Raw genomic sequence first — 19,658 nt, 5'->3', positions numbered from 1 at the left:
CAGATCGCCACTCGTCCCACTCGGAATGAGAGCAAGAGGTCAAACAGGGAGTTGAGGAGATCTGGGCCACTCCAGATGTAGTCATTCAGGGCCTTGCCGCCAGATTGGGCGGCTGCGTCCCATACAAGCCGGACCTTCTCTGGTTTATTTGGATTTTTAGTTATGAAGGTTGGTAGATACCATGTCCGTCTGTTTGGTGCAGCTATTTCCTCCGGCGTCAGCATGCGAGCATAGCCCTTTTCGACGAGGTTCTCGATTTGCTTGGTGATTTGCTCCTTCAACTGTGGTTGTCGGGAAAATTGCTTTTGTAGGCATTTAAGCCGTTTTAGTGCGTTTGCGTAGCTATCAGGTAATGAAACTTCAGGGTCTTTCCACATTAGGCCGACCTCGTACCTGCCATTCTTAAGGGAGGTAGTAGATTCAAGTCTGGTTAAAGCTTGAGTTTCTTCTGGTGATGATAGCGGTTTTGCTGTGGTAGCGTCTAATGAGAACGCTTGTTTGATGATCTCATGTAGCTTAGCGTCTGCGTCCCTGCATCCACACATGTGAACGCTCACATTAGCTCTAGTGGCCCTTGATCGCGTGGAGCTTTGTAGTGCCCATCCCAGTCGCGTCTTTGACGCTATTGGTTGGTGCCATGCCCCCTCTTTGATTTTAAGGGGTACGGCGAGGTTCCAGTTATTTGTGCCGATTAGGATGCTTGGGCGTGCGTTGGTGTATGATGCTATCGGTAGTCCCGCTAGGTGGGGGAATTCTTTGGCGAGAGCCCTTATGTCGATAGACTGTACAGGTAGATCCAGGGTATCTACACTGTGAACCTCTTCCAAGTAGAATTGATTGCCATTATGTGGATTGGCAACCGTAAGCGTGACACGTTCCGATGCATTTTCTTCGCGTGTTGTATCGTTGGTCCATTTTAGGCACAGTGGATCTGGAACGCCTTTTAAGCCGAGCTGCTTAAAGACCTTGTTGTCGATGAGTGTTAGTGCCGATCCCTCATCTAGAAATGCAAAAGTGTTAGTGACTTTCGTTTTATTGATGATTTGTATTGGAATGACACGGAAATATGTTGAGCCAGACTCTCTGGATCGCTGGGTGTGCTTGCCCTCCGGCGTATGCACGTTGGTGACCATAGCTGGCCTGTTTGGGCTGCTGGATTTCGCAGCCTCTGGTATTGGCTGCATCTCGTGGATCAATGGGTGATGTTTGCTTCGGCAGCCTCGTATGCCGCAAACCTTCTCACGTTGGCACTTTTGGTGATGACGGTTTAGGCATTGTTGGCAGAGCTTGTGATTTTTCAGAAAAGAAATCTCTTGTTGATGTGGCGTGGCTTTGAACGATGGGCAGCTGTGTATTTTGTGCCCAGGTTCGTTACATACGACGCACGTAGTTTCCTTGACCTGCTCTTCAGGTGCCTCTGTGTGATGATTTAGGCTTCCGCTCTTCTTATGGTAAAGCGGTGATGTTACCTGGCTTGCTGCTTCAGCTATGTCGTAGATCCATTTGCTAAAAGATTCCATTGATGGTATCTTAGTGTCTTTGGGAAACATTGCCCACTGCAGCTTCAGTTGTGTGGGGAGTTTCTCTAGTAGCTCTTGTACGAGCATTGGGTTCTGCATGTAACCTGTGAGTCCACATGCTTCCATCGTTGAGTAGATGTTTCGTACACACAGTGCGTATTCGATAAGTGGTTCAAGCTTATCTTTTATTGCGGGTAGTTGCCGCGTTTTTTCCAGTAAGTTGTGCAAAATATGCTCTGGCCGACCGAAACACATACGTAATGTTTGTATGATTTCAGGGACCATTGCGGGTAAAAGGAGTTTGGAATGAACTAACTCACGTGCTTTTCCCTTTAGGCTAGCTTGCAGCCGCATAAGATTTTCTGCATTCGTATACCCAGCGATTTCCGTACTTGTCTGAAAACTACTGTAGAATAGAGGCCAGTTCTGAGGATTGCCATCAAATGTTGGAAGCTCTTTCGGTATCGCTTGACGGGCTGCAAGTTGTGCCGCGCTTGGCATTGCTGTGTTTAGGTCTACGTCCATTCGCACTTTATTTTCTGGATAGTACGATGCAGCCCTGTTTTGAGTATTCGTAAAATTCCAGGGTGCCATCGGCGTAGCACTTAGGTGCGGTTGTTCGCGTGTCGTAGCACGCGTGTTGTTTGAGGTTAGGAACGGCAGCTGCGGTGCCTCGTGATCGTAATGCCACGTGTCACGCACAGCTGAGTGTGTGACTATCGCTTTTTGTTTGGCAGAAGTAAAAATAGGAACAGCTGTCCTAGCTGTGTCCTGGAATATTTTTGGAGGGCAAAGTCCAAAGTCCCGATCCGGTTCTTGTAGCGGCCCCGTTGGTTTTGCTGGTGACGAAGTAGCCTGAGGTTCGCCTGCTCGTGTGGTATTTCCGAGGTTCTGCAATGCGTTGCTCAATATGGTTGTGATGACTTCCGTTGACACGTTGACGCAGTCGCAGTTCCAGCTGTTCTCAGATTTCTCGTCTATTACTCCAGCGCAGTCGAAATGATACCAGGAACAGCATCGATTGCATTGCACCATGCGGTCACTGTCTTCCTGCATGCATTTCTTGCAATGATATATTCCACTTGATAAGTCTTTTGTTGCCATGGTTTACCAATGAGTTTATACTTTTTAGCGACGTTGATTAGTTACGTGACCTATGTATGTATGTAGGTCGTAAACGGTTGACCGTTGAGGTTATGTATGTATCACAATTTAGTGATTGGTTATGCAATCATCGAGGTTAACCTCTATATGATTTACTTGTAGAACCGTGGGTTGACCCGTCGAGTTGAGTTAAATAATTAACTTTTTCGGTTCCTTTAGTGGTTTACCATTGTTAGATTAATATGTAGAATTAATCTGTAGAATTAACTTATGGAATTAATTCATGGCCTATAGTTTATAGAATTAATTATAGAATTAATTCCTGGCATAATTTATAGAATTGTTGAGTTTGGCGCTAAGGTTCGATGTTTTAGCGGGCCCACAAGAAACACTTCACTTTTCACGTGATACTTCATTTATTTCTTCCACGTGTTTTCTTATGCTAATGGTAGGCTAAGTGGGTGTGTGTATGGTGAGCGAGCGAGTCGGTAGTTGAGCCGCTATAAATTAATCGCCCTTACTCGCGGTTGTAACCAAACTGTTCTGTCCGCCGCTTAGTAACAAGCATAGAACCTAACATGTAAGCTTAAAGCGCAAGATGCAACGGTTAATTTCCCAGCACGTAGGCTGGCGCTTAAGTATAAGTATGAAAATGAAAGAGAATGAGTGATATGGGTTAACCCATTGGTGGCTGCGTCGGGTCTGCTGGGCAGTTAGTGGATTTCGGCGGCAACAATACAAGTTAACACATCCGGTCAAACAAAGTCAACGACTGCAGTTCTGTACGATCAGCAAAGCTGCAACAATGATTAATGCCAATTATGCCAAACTCCACAATACGTTGCCGTCAACATTCCATGCGCCGTCGCGACGTTGAAACATAATCCATTCAGCATAATCGCTGACACAGCGATTATAGGTCAGGGCTAGCTTATGTTAAGAATATTTTGTCATTTATATTTTAGTACGGATTTGACCAATAAACGAACAAGTATAATTCTATCTCATTGATTTAACTTCGTGCTGAGATCACAAGTAAACAGTTTGAGTATATTAATTATTAACTGGCGACCAACTGGCAGAACCTGCTCATCAAAGAAATCTCAAGCAAGGAGGCAACATCGTTGGATCGACATCGTTGGTCTTGCAGACGGGATAAACAGACGGAAAAGGAGATTTACAATAACATATAAAAACCATAGTTTCAAAAGAAATGTGAGTAGAGTGCTTATTTAAAGTAAATAAATACAAAAATTTAAACAAAAAGTGTTTGTAAAGTGTCTTTGCGATAGAAAATTTTTGAATTAAATTGAAAATCTTATGAGTAAAAAAGAAGTATATGACTTAGAACTAGAAGAACTAATAAAAGATATAAAAAACAAACTAGTGCCGGAACAAACAAAAAATAAAATGGCAGTGAGTGAAGAAAATTTGAAAGCGCTGCTCGAGTATGCAGTAAACAGTGTATTAGAAAATCAAGCGCAATTATTTGAAAGAAAAATGGAGGAAATGAGAAACGAGTTTAGAAATGCAACAGTGTCCCTACCCGAGGTTGAAGTATTTTAAGATGCAGAAATTATTGTAGGTATTAAATGTGACGAAACACTGGACATAATTAAATCAGTACCAGACTTTGAGGGAAAAATCAAGACTTATGTTTCGTGGCGGAAAGCCACACACACTGCATATAAAATCTTTGAAAATTATGTAGGAAGCTCAAAGCATTATCAGGCGCTGGGTATAATTATCAAAGGCCCCGCTGATATGGTATTGTCGTCTTACGACACTCCACTAAATTTTAAAGCAATTATCAATAGACTTGACTTTACATACGCCGATAAAAGCCCTATATATATAATCGAGCAAGAGTTGTCCGTTCTACGTCAGGGAACCCTGACAATAACCCAATATTATGAGGAAATTGAAAAGAAATTAACACTTCTCATAAACAAAACAATTATGACTTACGATTCTACTTTGGCTCCTTTTCTAAACGAAAAATACAGGGCAGATGCATTGAGAGTCTTCATTTCAGGCACAAAGAAATCTCTCAGTGACATTCTATTTTCAGCAAGGCCAAAAGATTTGCCATCAGCACTGGCACTTGCACAGGAAGTTGAATCTAATCATGAACGCTTCCAATTCGCTAGTAGTTTTGCTAGGAATAATGAAGAAAGAGCTCAGCGTCAGGAACAGAGACAGCAAAGGCAGCCCACTGTAGAAAGTACCCCAAACCAAGTAAAAACTCCATTTTACAAACAAAAAACCCAAAACAATAAATATAAGTATAAATATTTTAGGCACAGCTTTAAAGATAGTAGCAGGAACTCCTGACTTTGATGACTTCGAAAGTCTGAAATTTCACCAGCAAAAACTAACTGACTCAATTGAACAGCAGGCAATTATAAATACAAAAGTACAAGAAAAAATTAATAACTTAACAGAATCTGTAAATAAAATAATTAGATTTGCAAAAGAGACACAGATCGATACAAGGAACCTCTATCAAGCATTACTCACAAGAAATAGAATTATAATCTCTGAACTCGAAACATTAATGTTGTCTATTACGCTCGCAAAGATTCAAATTATAAACCCAACAATTCTTGACTCTAATGACCTAAGTCAAATTTTAAATGAGCACTCTACAAATTTAACTATAACAGATTTAATTGAAATAGCCTATGTAAAAGTCTTTTTAGATCATAATTTTGTACACTTTCTTATCAAGTACCCAAATCCTAGCGTAATATGTAAGAAAATAACCATATTCCCCGTTCAACATAATGGAACGATACTTGACCTCGAAGAAAATAACAACGTCGCAGATTGTGGTAACAATATCTTAGCAATCGGAAACTGCACCGCTACTCTCACCTCTACATTCTGCAAGCAGCTGAAATCAGCAACTTGTGCGCAACAACTACATTCTGGAGGTATAGCACACTGTAAGACTCGTCCCAGCCATCTGCAGCCGCTGATGGTAATTGACGATGGTATCATCGTTATCAACGAAGCTACAGCTACAATACAGATGAACAGCAACACTGATAGAGTCATTCACGGCACACACCTGATGACGTTTGATGAGGAAATCTACGTGAATGGGTCTCTCTTTGAAAATACCAAAAACATACTCAGGCGTCATCCAGGCCCAGCATTATCGACAACCCTAAACATAACTGGCCACCGAGAAATTTTAAGCATGCCCTATCTTCAGAGGCTGAACTTTGAGAATCTTCAATATATTGGAAACATCGAAAAAAAACTGGCAATATGGCCTTTGATGTTTGCAGCATCCCTTGTCACTCTGATCATCGATCTCGTCGTCTTCAAGGTTCATCAAAAATGCAAAGAGAATAAACAACAAATCTCGATATGAGCTGTCATCGACACTTTGAGGAAAACCGAGGGCGGCCTTCAAACTAGTGAGGGAGGAGTTAACACATCCGGTCAAACAATGTCAACGACTGCAGTTCTGCACGATCAGCAAAGCTGCAACAATGCTTAATGTCAATTATGCCAAACTCCACAATACGTTGCCGTCAACATTCCATGCGCCGTCGCGACGTTGAAACATAATCCATTCAGCATAATCGCTGACACAGCGATTATAGGTCAGGGCTAGCTTATGTTAAGAATATTTTGTCATTTATATTTTAGTACGGATTTGACCAATAAACGAACAAGTATAATTCTATCTCATTGATTTAACTTCGTGCTGAGATCACAAGTAAACAGTTTGAGTATATTAATTATTAACTGGCGACCAACTGGCAGAACCTGCTCATCAAAGAAATCTCAAGCAAGGAGGCAACATCGTTGGATCGACATCGTTGGTCTTGCAGACGGGATAAACAGACGGAAAAGGAGATTTACAATAACATATAAAAACCATAGTTTCAAAAGAAATGTGAGTAGAGTGCTTATTTAAAGTAAATAAATACAAAAATTTAAACAAAAAGTGTTTGTAAAGTGTCTTTGCGATAGAAAATTTTTGAATTAAATTGAAAATCTTATGAGTAAAAAAGAAGTATATGACTTAGAACTAGAAGAACTAATAAAAGATATAAAAAACAAACTAGTGCCGGAACAAACAAAAAATAAAATGGCAGTGAGTGAAGAAAATTTGAAAGCGCTGCTCGAGTATGCAGTAAACAGTGTATTAGAAAATCAAGCGCAATTATTTGAAAGAAAAATGGAGGAAATGAGAAACGAGTTTAGAAATGCAACAGTGTCCCTACCCGAGGTTGAAGTATTTTAAGATGCAGAAATTATTGTAGGTATTAAATGTGACGAAACACTGGACATAATTAAATCAGTACCAGACTTTGAGGGAAAAATCAAGACTTATGTTTCGTGGCGGAAAGCCACACACACTGCATATAAAATCTTTGAAAATTATGTAGGAAGCTCAAAGCATTATCAGGCGCTGGGTATAATTATCAAAGGCCCCGCTGATATGGTATTGTCGTCATACGACACTCCACTAAATTTTAAAGCAATTATCAATAGACTTGACTTTACATACGCCGATAAAAGCCCTATATATATAATCGAGCAAGAGTTGTCCGTTCTACGTCAGGGAACCCTGACAATAACCCAATATTATGAGGAAATTGAAAAGAAATTAACACTTCTCATAAACAAAACAATTATGACTTACGATTCTACTTTGGCTCCTTTTCTAAACGAAAAATACAGGGCAGATGCATTGAGAGTCTTCATTTCAGGCACAAAGAAATCTCTCAGTGACATTCTATTTTCAGCAAGGCCAAAAGATTTGCCATCAGCACTGGCACTTGCACAGGAAGTTGAATCTAATCATGAACGCTTCCAATTCGCTAGTAGTTTTGCTAGGAATAATGAAGAAAGAGCTCAGCGTCAGGAACAGAGACAGCAAAGGCAGCCCACTGTAGAAAGTACCCCAAACCAAGTAAAAACTCCATTTTACAAACAAAAAACCCAAAACAATAAATATAAGTATAAATATTTTAGGCACAGCTTTAAAGATAGTAGCAGGAACTCCTGACTTTGATGACTTCGAAAGTCTGAAATTTCACCAGCAAAAACTAACTGACTCAATTGAACAGCAGGCAGTTATAAATACAAAAGTACAAGAAAAAATTAATAACTTAACAGAATCTGTAAATAAAATAATTAGATTTGCAAAAGAGACACAGATCGATACAAGGAACCTCTATCAAGCATTACTCACAAGAAATAGAATTATAATCTCTGAACTCGAAACATTAATGTTGTCTATTACGCTCGCAAAGATTCAAATTATAAACCCAACAATTCTTGACTCTAATGACCTAAGTCAAATTTTAAATGAGCACTCTACAAATTTAACTATAACAGATTTAATTGAAATAGCCTATGTAAAAGTCTTTTTAGATCATAATTTTGTACACTTTCTTATCAAGTACCCAAATCCTAGCGTAATATGTAAGAAAATAACCATATTCCCCGTTCAACATAATGGAACGATACTTGACCTCGAAGAAAATAACAACGTCGCAGATTGTGGTAACAATATCTTAGCAATCGGAAACTGCACCGCTACTCTCACGTCTACATTCTGCAAGCAGCTGAAATCAGCAACTTGTGCGCAACAACTACATTCTGGAGGTATAGCACACTGTAAGACTCGTCCCAGCCATCTGCAGCCGCTGATGGTAATTGACGATGGTATCATCGTTATCAACGAAGCTACAGCTACAATACAGATGAACAGCAACACTGATAGAGTCATTCACGGCACACACCTGATGACGTTTGATGAGGAAATCTACGTGAATGGGTCTCTCTTTGAAAATACCAAAAACATACTCAGGCGTCATCCAGGCCCAGCATTATCGACAACCCTAAACATAACTGGCCACCGAGAAATTTTAAGCATGCCCTATCTTCAGAGGCTGAACTTTGAGAATCTTCAATATATTGGAAACATCGAAAAAAAACTGGCAATATGGCCTTTGATGTTTGCAGCATCCCTTGTCACTCTGATCATCGATCTCGTCGTCTTCAAGGTTCATCAAAAATGCAAAGAGAATAAACAACAAATCTCGATATGAGCTGTCATCGACACTTTGGGGAAAACCGAGGGCGGCCTTCAAACTAGTGAGGGAGGAGTTAACACATCCGGTCAAACAATGTCAACGACTGCAGTTCTGCACGATCAGCAAAGCTGCAACAATGCTTAATGTCAATTATGCCAAACTCCACAATACGTTGCCGTCAACATTCCATGCGCCGTCGCGACGTTGAAACATAATCCATTCAGCATAATCGCTGACACAGCGATTATAGGTCAGGGCTAGCTTATGTTAAGAATATTTTGTCATTTATATTTTAGTACGGATTTGACCAATAAACGAACAAGTATAATTCTATCTCATTGATTTAACTTCGTGCTGAGATCACAAGTAAACAGTTTGAGTATATTAATTATTAACTGGCGACCAACTGGCAGAACCTGCTCATCAAAGAAATCTCAAGCAAGGAGGCAACATCGTTGGATCGACATCGTTGGTCTTGCAGACGGGATAAACAGACGGAAAAGGAGATTTACAATAACATATAAAAACCATAGTTTCAAAAGAAATGTGAGTAGAGTGCTTATTTAAAGTAAATAAATACAAAAATTTAAACAAAAAGTGTTTGTAAAGTGTCTTTGCGATAGAAAATTTTTGAATTAAATTGAAAATCTTATGAGTAAAAAAGAAGTATATGACTTAGAACTAGAAGAACTAATAAAAGATATAAAAAACAAACTAGTGCCGGAACAAACAAAAAATAAAATGGCAGTGAGTGAAGAAAATTTGAAAGCGCTGCTCGAGTATGCAGTAAACAGTGTATTAGAAAATCAAGCGCAATTATTTGAAAGAAAAATGGAGGAAATGAGAAACGAGTTTAGAAATGCAACAGTGTCCCTACCCGAGGTTGAAGTATTTTAAGATGCAGAAATTATTGTAGGTATTAAATGTGACGAAACACTGGACATAATTAAATCAGTACCAGACTTTGAGGGAAAAATCAAGACTTATGTTTCGTGGCGGAAAGCCACACACACTGCATATAAAATCTTTGAAAATTATGTAGGAAGCTCAAAGCATTATCAGGCGCTGGGTATAATTATCAAAGGCTCCGCTGATATGGTATTGTCGTCATACGACACTCCACTAAATTTTAAAGCAATTATCAATAGACTTGACTTTACATAATCCATTCAGCATAATCGCTGACACAGCGATTATAGGTCAGGGCTAGCTTATGTTAAGAATATTTTGTCATTTATATTTTAGTACGGATTTGACCAATAAACGAACAAGTATAATTCTATCTCATTGATTTAACTTCGTGCAGAGATCACAAGTAAACAGTTTGAGTATATTAATTATTAACTTACACACACAGACGCAACGCTACATGAACTGTATGTGTATGCGTGCCGTGCGTTGCTAAGGGAAAGATGGAAAGGAAGAAAAAATTGTAGTAAAAAAAGGCCCACCATGGCTGCGGGAACCACAAGAGTCTACAGCAGAAGAAATCTCTGCCCATGTCTAGTACAATTCTTAATTTGAATCCGTTCATTGACGCATCTGGTATGATCCGAGCATGTGGGCGCGTGCAACAAGCAGCAGCCCTCTGTTACGATGAGCGTAACCCCATTCTGTTGCCAGTCGTAAGTCATTGTCCCGGCTGTTGGTGCTTTTCACGCATCAGATCTCTCTCCATGGGGGCAGTCAACTGGTAGTCCGTCTCATCCGACAGAGATACTGGATTCCAAGACTGCGGGATCTAGTCAAATCGGTGGTCAATTCATGCAATGTCTGCGTGATCTACAAAAGAAGGCTGCAATCACAGCTAATGGGCAGCCTTCCGTCCCAGCGAACTACTTTCGCACGGCCCTTTACGACCACCGGGATAGATTTCGCAGGGCCTTTCGATATCAAAAGTTTCACCGGCCGCGCCTGTCGCATATCAAAGGGATATGTGTGTGTCTTTGTGTGTTTCTTTACCAGAGCCATTCACCTTGAGGCAACTTCGGATTTAAGCACTGAAACATTTCTAGCAGCATTCGCTCGTGTGGTATCGAGGCGAGGGTGTCCCCAGCAAGTGCAGTCCAACAACGGAAAAAACTTCGTAGGTGCATCCAGAGTGCTTGAAAGAGATTTCATAAGGTCGTCTCAGCAGAAATGCATTCGATCTATCATTCTATCAGTCTAGCATTAACCGGTGACAGCGTCTAAAGGCTGTGAGTCAGCTTTGACAATTTAAAAATTTTGGCACGCCCACTTCCGCCCCGCAAATTAAACAAAACTAATTTTATCAAAAACTTACAAAGCCAAATTTAATATGTACGCTGGCTTAGTATGCGCGCAGAATGTATATATTTTCATATTTTGCCACGCCCACTTCCTCCCCATAATTTGGAAAAAACAGATTTCCCCCTGTAGTTTTTTGACTATCGCAATCAAATTCGTCAGACTAATTAAACTTAACTATTTCTACCAAACTACCAAATTTGAAATCGGACTATAAACATGCACATGCACATGTCCACAAGACCAGAATTGGACGTTGGCTACATGACATAGTATGAAGCATGTAAAAACTATTTAATAGACATAAATTTGGTTTTCGAAATTTGAAATATTTGTTTTACGTGTCGGCGAAACTTGTTACACAAGTCGGCGGCTCAACTTGTTACACAAGTCGGCGGCTCAACTTACTTACTTCATTTTTTCTTATTACAAAGACTTATACAATAACCTCTCCTTGATTTTTCATCTGACTTAAAATTTTTGTTTTCTTTTTTTTCATTCTTGTTACACTTTTTTCACATGGGTTGTTTGTTTTATAATTTTTAACTCTTATTAATTTTCCTTTGCGCTGCGTGTTTTTTTTTTTTTTTTTTTTTCATTTCACTTCTCGCCCTTGCACTTGCCGGTGTCCCAACGAAATTTGACTGATCAGTGGGTCGCTAATGCAATTGTTTCGTCCCCTTTGGTAAACAACTTTTTCGCTTGCACTATCCAACGTCAACATCTTGGAATTCTGTCTTTGCAAATCACCGATTTGTGTGACAAAAAAAAAAAAATATAAACATATACTAGAAACCCCGGCAAACGTTGTTTTGCCATATAAATAATTTTATAGTAATTTCTAGAATATAAAAATAACAAGAGGCTAACTATATTTTTAAATTATTATAATTTATCCCTTAAAACAATATCAGTCTGTTAATGCTATAGCGTGAACAATATTTTTTGTTAGTCCATCTTTAGCTAACACAAACAAACTGGATGGTTTTCTTACTCGAGAGCATGCCACGTATAATTGTCCGTGTGAAAAACATGGTGTTCTTAAATCTAATCCACAAACAGACATCGTTTGACCTTGGGACTTGTTGATAGTCATTGCAAATGCCAATCTAATCGGAAACTAAATACACTGAACTGAATAAAAGGAATCGGTAGTATGAGTATATTTTCAACTCTGAACTTGCTGAACTTGTTCTTTCTGCAAGCCACTCATGATTTATGTACTGTGTGTGTACATCGGGAAATGTTTGTTCAATCGTCAGCGAGTATCTTGCAAATCAGCGATTGTGCAGAAATCGGTCGGTAATTTTACGTATCCAGTTTCATCTATAGCAACTTTTCCATCACCGATATCTAAAAGTTGTTTTGAAAATATTTCAGCGGATTGATCTTGTAGCGTTTGAACGCGCATATTTATTTTTAGGTGTAATTTTTTACTTCAGGAACACGTTAGAATCAGAATACGTGGCGATAAGTAAGCCGTTCAACGGTTCAGGTGTTGTTTCAATTTCAGGTAGTTGCACTTGTCCTGACGCGCAACACATCCCAGCTGGCTCATTTTTCAATTTCAGAGCATGACGATGCGGATATTCCTTGTCCATAACACCATTTTACCACTTTTGAATGAGCATAATATTCAATATCGGGCTCATACTGGAATGCTAGACGCAGGAATGAATAAGATATAAATGCTCGATGTTCCTGTTGTCGTCGTTGGTCATTTGTTTTTCGTCTATTGACTGTGAAACGGCGTGATCTTCTGACGTCATTGCGTTCAGCTCGTGTATTTTCTGGCTCTTATTGATGAAATTGCATCAGTATTTTGTTGCTGGTTTTGTACTTCTGTTCTTTCGGATCTGATATTTTGCAAGGACCGAGCATTACTTGTAATGTGGCTCAAATCAGCCCCTTTGCGTTTTCTTGGCATTGCTCACTGTACAAAACATACATAATTAGAATAAATAAAATTATTTAATGAGCTAGTTGACCCGCCAAACGTTACGGGAACGAATGAATTTCCTACAACGTGGTACGTTTAATTGCCCCCGCCTACTGCGGTCGACACACGGAAAGAAGTTATAAAATCCATTTTTTTCACGCTCGGGAACTACCCCTAACATTTAGGGGTTGAAAAATAGATGTTGTTCTCATAGAAATTTCATCAAAATCAGTCAAGCCGTTTCGGAGGAATATCACTTGGAAAACTGTGATACGATATAGATGGGATAAATATGAATGTGGTTAATGCGTTTTTTTTTTTTTTTTTTTTGTTCTATAGAGCTGTATAATTACCTTCTGCTTAATCAAAGCAATACATTTTAATTTTCTTTTCGGCATCTGCTCTAGGCCTCGCTTTAATCTTCGTTTAGACCCGACGTCAACTGTCAAAGTAACATTATCCGCTATTGGCATAATGGGAAAAAGAAATGTGGTGAACTTTCTTTTAGCAATCAATCAGTGCATTCGCGGGTCTTTTAAATTCGGCCTTCCTTTCTTTTTATACTTTTTTTTTCTTTTGTTTTATTTTTTTGAGTTGCAAGTTTTACTTTGGGCACCTCCACAACCACAGACGAATTCTATAGTTTTCTCGGGGAATTAGTCTGAAAACCTTATTATACCCTTGCAGAGGATATTATAAAATTGGCCAGATGTTTGTAACGCACAGAAGGAGACATTTCCGACCCCATAAAGTATATATATTCTTGATCAGCATGAGAAGCTGAGTCGATATAGCCATGTCCGTCTGTCAGTCCGTCCGTCCGCCCGTCTGTGCAAATCAACTTCACGCCGCCATCTTAAGAGCTATCGAAATGAATGGTATTTGGTATTTGAGCTACTTGTATCCCGGAGCAGATAAAAAATGAAAATTGTCAGGATCGGACCACTATATCATATAGCTCTAGAAGAAACATTTTCATGAAAATTGGAGTATCCCCATGAAATTTACTACGATAATAGTATTGGATATAATAACTCAGATTCCAATTTCAATCCGATCGGATAAATAGAACACAAGTTACAGTCAATATAAATCGGTTCAATCGTTGCTTACTACGTCATCTTCAAAACAAAAGAGTACATGCATACACACACAGACGCAACGCTACATGAACTGTATGTGTATGCGTGCCGTGCGTTGCTAAGGGAAAGATGGAAAGGAAGAAAAAATTGTAGTAAAAATACTATTAATGTTTTGTTAGTGTATTGATGAATTAAGTTGCAGGGAAGGAAATTTAAAAAAGTAAAAATATTATTGCCAAGAACTGCAAGGGTATAAAAACTTCGGTCTAGCCGAGGTTAGCTTCTTTGATATTTTTTTTTAATGTCCTTGGCATGATATGTTCCTTGTAATTTCCCTTGAAGTCTTCTAAAACATGGTAACCCTATACATTCCTGACTCTAGACTTCACCCATTGCGGATTGAATTTCGCATTCGTATTTTTCTGAAAATTACTCTGGCTGGCCTAGTGCGCAAGTTATACTGCTTGGCATTTTTATCTGCTGCTGATGCAATTTGCTGTTTTATTTCTTTTCTCAACAACTGCAATTGATCGTTTTTTCTAAGTGGATTAAGTGATTCGTCTAATAAACTGAACTTATTTAGTAGTTTATAATGAGAGCCATGTTTGATCCTATCAAAGCCATCTTAAGAGCTATCGAAATGAATGGTATTTGGTATTTGAGCTACTTGTATCCCGGAGCAGATAAAAAATGAAAATTGTCAGGATCGGACCACTATATCATATAGCTCTAGAAGAAACATTTTCATGAAAATTGGAGTATCCCCATGAAATTTACTACGATAATAGTATTGGATATAATAACTCAGATTCCAATTTCAATCCGATCGGATAAATAGAACACAAGTTACAGTCAATATAAATCGGTTCAATCGCTGCTTACTACGTCATCTTCAAAACAAAAGAGTACATGCATACACACACAGACGCAACGCTACATGAACTGTATGTGTATGCGTGCCGTGCGTTGCTAAGGGAAAGATGGAAAGGAAGAAAAATTGTAGTAAAAATACTATTAATGTTTTGTTAGTGTATTGATGAATTAAGTTGCAGGGAAGGAAATTTAAAAAAGTAAAAAATATTATTGCCAAGGACTGCAAGGGTATAAAAACTTCGGTCTAGCCGAGGTTAGCTTCTTTGATATTTTTTTTTAATGTCCTTGGCATGATATGTTCCTTGTAATTTCCCTTGAAGTCTTCTAAAACATGGTAACCCTATACATTCCTGACTCTAGACTTCACCCATTGCGGATTGAATTTCGCATTCGTATTTTTCTGAAAATTACTCTGGCTGGCCTAGTGCGCAAGTTATACTGCTTGGCATTTTTATCTGCTGCTGATGCAATTTGCTGTTTTATTTCTTTTCTCAACAACTGCAATTGATCGTTTTTTCTAAGTGGATTAAGTGATTCGTCTAATAAACTGAACTTATTTAGTAGTTTATAATGAGAGCCATGTTTGATCCTATCAAAGCCAAAAACTGCATAATATGGAGAACAATTAATGCTAGCATGATGACCATTCCGCAGAGCACAACTAATTTGTGGAATACGTTCATCCCACTCTCTATGATCCTTGTTAAGATAAGCTCTAATCGCTCCTATGGTTGATCGATTCACCCGTTCTGAAGCATTAGCTTAAGGTGAATACAAAGCTGTATAAACATGCTTAATACCGAGCTTCTTTAGCCACGCGTTAAATTCGACAGCTTTGAATTGTGCTCCGTTATCACTCACTAGGACTCGTATATCTGGATACTCTGCCAGACTTCATTTTGAAGTTAAAGATTTAAATTTAAAGAAATCGTATGAGGCTTGGGTGACTGCATCGACTAAAGTTGGGCAGGGTCCAAGCACACCAGTTATTAAATTAATACTCAACTCGGCGAGGAGATATAAAATTAGAATGTATCTTTGTTGGAAATCCAAAGGTTTTCGTTGAATGGAGGTTCTTAAATATGTATTCGAGAAAAAAAAATATCCGTTTGGAAATAAATCACGAAAATACTTTACAGCTCCGCATTGTTGAACGTTGGAATGAAGGCAACTATTCATGTACAACAAAAAACTCTATAGGTTCGGATTCTAAATTTCCGTCATCATGTTCAGTTCGTATATAGACAAAACCATCTTCCACTCGTATATCTGGAAACTCTGCCAGACTATCTAAAAACTTAATTGTCAAATTCTGACATTCACTATCACTAACACAGTTGGAATTTAAATCAACTCCAGGATAAACTTCTTCTAGCGCGCTTATTTCATCTGAAAACATTCTCGAAAGCGCATCAGGTACGACATTGTCCGGACCTCTTCTATGGCTTATCCGTCCCTTCAAGTTAGGTTGCTTCATTAGCCATAAAAGGCTCACATGATCGGTAATCAATAGACCCAGACAGGATACTTACAGACGCATCCATCTTAAGCCTTCCATGCTTCTCTCGATTCTCTAAAAATATTCTGAAGACTGAATTTGGAAGTCTGGGAAGTGTACCCCAGCCAGAGTTTTCTAACAAGTTCATAGATAGCTGCAGTTTACATATTATGATCTGGTTGTCTGCTTTTTTCTGTGTCTTATACGGCTACGTCTATTGGTCGGTCGGGCACAAGTTGGAAAGCTATCTCTTTGGGTTGCCCATAACAAACAAACAAAAAAAATTGCTCTTTTTTTTTCTTTGCAGATGTCTGGCACGAACATAATAACCAGCACGTCATACCTGGCGATAGAACCACAGCACATTTAAATTCTCTCAAACCAGCTAATGCATATCACATACGTTTGTATGCGGAAAACCACTTGGGCACTAGCGCTCCCAGTGACATATTATTCTTGCAAACGGACTCTGAAATGCCATCGTCTCCCCCACAGGATGTAAAAGTTGATTCTTTGGATTCACAACAAGTTAGTATTATCGTAAGTTAAGCTCTAATAATAAATTACAAATGTTATAGTTGTTAATAACTTGGCGAGCTCCTCTTCGTGAATCGTGGAATGGAGATCTTTTGGGATTTATAATTGCTTATCAAAAGCACGGTGCATCATACCTCAGTTCCAAAAACTATACTAAAATAAGCAGTCTTACCACCGAGGGTCTAAACGATTTCCGTTTAATTGGATTGGAGAAGTATACACACTATGCAATAACGGTATCAGCATTTAACATAAAAGGCGAAGGACCACCTAGCGAAGTAGTATTAGGTCACACACTAGAAGACGTTCCAGCAGCACACCCTATAGCTGTAACATGCTTAGGACTAACAGCACAAAATATTGAAATATCATGGCAGTCGCCACCGAAAGTCTTGTGCCATGGGATAGTTCAGGGTTATAAGTTACTTTATGAGCCGGTATATCTTGAACATGAGTACAGTAGTCGAGAAACCAAAATTACATCAGCTCTTAATACCGTGCTTCATGGGTTACAGCCGTTTACCAACTATAGCGTGCAAATTTTAGCGTTTACAAGGGCTGGTGATGGACCTTTAAGTCCTGCAGTGACATGTATCACTGAGGAGGCAGTGCCAGACGCACCAAAACGTGTTAAGTCAGTTGTGAGCACAGCGTCTTCAGTTATTGTCAGCTGGTTACCCCCAAGTTATCCCAATGGATTAATTACAAAATACACTATTTTTATTAGAATCCTTGAAAAAGAACAAGAATTGCAGATATTAAAAGAAGTTTTGTCAGCGCGAACACTTTATTTTGAAGCCAAAGATTTAAATTTAAAGAAATCGTATGAGGCTTGGGTGACTGCATCGACTAAAGTTGGGCAGGGTCCAAGCACACCAGTTATTAAATTAATACCCAGCTCGTCTATCCCAGCCGCTATAATCTCATTCAGCCAATCTTTAAGCGTTAGTTGGCGAGGAGATATAAAATTAGAATGTATCTTTGTTGGAAATCCAAAGGTTTTCGTTGAATGGAGGTTCTTAAATATTCGAGAAAAGAAAAATATCCGTTTGGAAGTAAATCACGAAAATACTTTACTCCTCCGCAATGTTGAACGTTGGAATGAAGGCAACTATTCATGTACAACAAAAAACTCTATAGGTTCGGATCAAATCGTTTATCAGCTTTATGTGCAGGGTGAGAATGTTTCTATTTTTAAATGTACGTGTACTTTATATTATGGTTAATAAATATCTTCTACCCCTAGTGCCTCCGTCAACTCCAATCATCTTTATCAATACTGTACAAAAGCACTCAATTTCTATTCAATGGAAAGTTGAAGATTTTGGTGGTACATCACTAAAAGGGTTTACCTTAACTTATAGATGTGACACTGCTGAGTGGGAGGAACTCGCTTTAGAATGGCGGGCTAATTCATTTGTTCTCGAAAACCTTCGATGTGGAACACGATATCAGTTTTTCATTAACAGTTTTAATAAAATTGGCATCAGTCCCAACAGCGCAGTAGAGACAGTAAAAACAAAAGGTGGGATTCTTAATTTTTAAATATAAATTCTAGAATTAGGTTATTGAATGTAATTATTTTTTTTTTTTTTTTTTTTTTGTTGTCAGGAAATAAGCCTATTGCACCAGATCAAAACAAATTTATTCGTCCAAACATAACATCAACTTTTTTGGATTTAACAGCGTGGGACGATGGTGGATGTCCCATTCTGTACTTCTGCATAGAATTTAAAGTCTTTCAATCGTCCAATGAATGGATTATCGTTTCCAACAAAGTAGAAATCAAAGTAAGTTAATGTACCAATTTTTAAATTTATCACAATTCATTCGTTGATTTGTAGACGTGGTATAATATTGGCGACTTAGAAGCTGGAACAGCTTACAATTTACGTGTTACAGCATACAATAATGCTGGCTCAACAACAAAGGAGTTTTACTTTCAAACCCTTACTTTTTTGGATTAGTAGGCGGCACTGACAGTGAAGGGGGGCCTGGAAGAAACATTTTTTTAATCGATGTTCACTTTATTGCTATTATTATAGTATCGATTTTTGGAACGATTCTTGCCCTTATAGGAGCGTTTATATGTTTTAAGAAGTGTAAGTATCTAAAAAAATAAATTGAAAATATTAATTTACTTATTTGAAAATTTTCTTGCAGATCCGCGACGCGCTCTTTCAGGAAATACGAATACACTAAGAACGTTTTCCAATCCAGATAAAGCGAATAATCGACAAAGAGAAGTTTTTTATGGTACAGTAGCCAAAAACTGTCAACAATCTGTACCAGAAGCCGTGCTTGACCGCATACCAGAGTTTTCTGAAGATATATATCCTTACGCAACATTTCATTTACCAGAACATGAAAACCAATCGGAAAACGTTTCCTTGAACCAAATTGCAAACTTATCTACGAACGATTTAAGACTTAAGAATGAAAAAAACATCTGGTATCATAAAATCCAATATGAAATTTTCTTCAGTGGTCAGTATAACCGAGAGTAATTGTAACGCCAGCGTTTATATGACTGAATCCAGAGAATGCAATCACACTAATACGGTTAAAAGACATTGTTCTAAAATTGTCAAATCTGAATCGGAAGAGTATGACAGTCTTAATAGTGATAGTGAAATAAGCCGAGATTGCTTAAGGGAAGACGATAGCCATGGACGAGATTGAAACACATTTACCGTTACTTCAGGTTTGTTTCATTAAATTCCCATAGTTCGTATACATGAACATAAGTACCATAAATTTAACACCAACTAG

General features: G+C 38.6%; 1 protein-coding gene and 1 long non-coding RNA gene across 2 annotated transcripts in view; both read left to right on the top strand.

The window, feature by feature from the left end:
- Positions 1-17,809, top strand: part of LOC137586829 (cell adhesion molecule Dscam2-like) — a gene marked incomplete at its 3' end in the record, with an annotated part of 243,021 nt that extends 225,212 nt beyond the window's left edge. Inside the window, exons 5-6 of the mRNA XM_068303039.1 lie at positions 16,657-16,877; positions 16,928-17,809. Of these exons, the coding sequence (XP_068159140.1) occupies positions 16,657-16,877; positions 16,928-17,809 (1,103 nt within the window). The remainder of the gene's footprint in view (positions 1-16,656; positions 16,878-16,927) is intronic.
- Positions 17,810-17,871: 62 nt separating this feature from the next.
- Positions 17,872-19,658, top strand: part of LOC137572593 (uncharacterized) — a 38,526-nt gene continuing 36,739 nt past the window's right edge. Inside the window, exons 1-5 of the long non-coding RNA XR_011031836.1 lie at positions 17,872-18,062; positions 18,133-18,411; positions 18,498-18,676; positions 18,731-18,988; positions 19,050-19,590. This is a non-coding gene — a long non-coding RNA (uncharacterized lncRNA). The remainder of the gene's footprint in view (positions 18,063-18,132; positions 18,412-18,497; positions 18,677-18,730; positions 18,989-19,049; positions 19,591-19,658) is intronic.

Source organism: Drosophila tropicalis, unplaced genomic scaffold (genome assembly GCF_018151085.1).
Source record: "Drosophila tropicalis isolate 14030-0801.00 unplaced genomic scaffold, ASM1815108v1 contig_1, whole genome shotgun sequence".
In the NCBI taxonomy this organism is placed as follows: domain Eukaryota; kingdom Metazoa; phylum Arthropoda; class Insecta; order Diptera; family Drosophilidae; genus Drosophila; species Drosophila tropicalis.
Note: the sequence above shows the minus strand (reverse complement) of the source record. Positions and strands in the feature narration are given on the sequence as shown.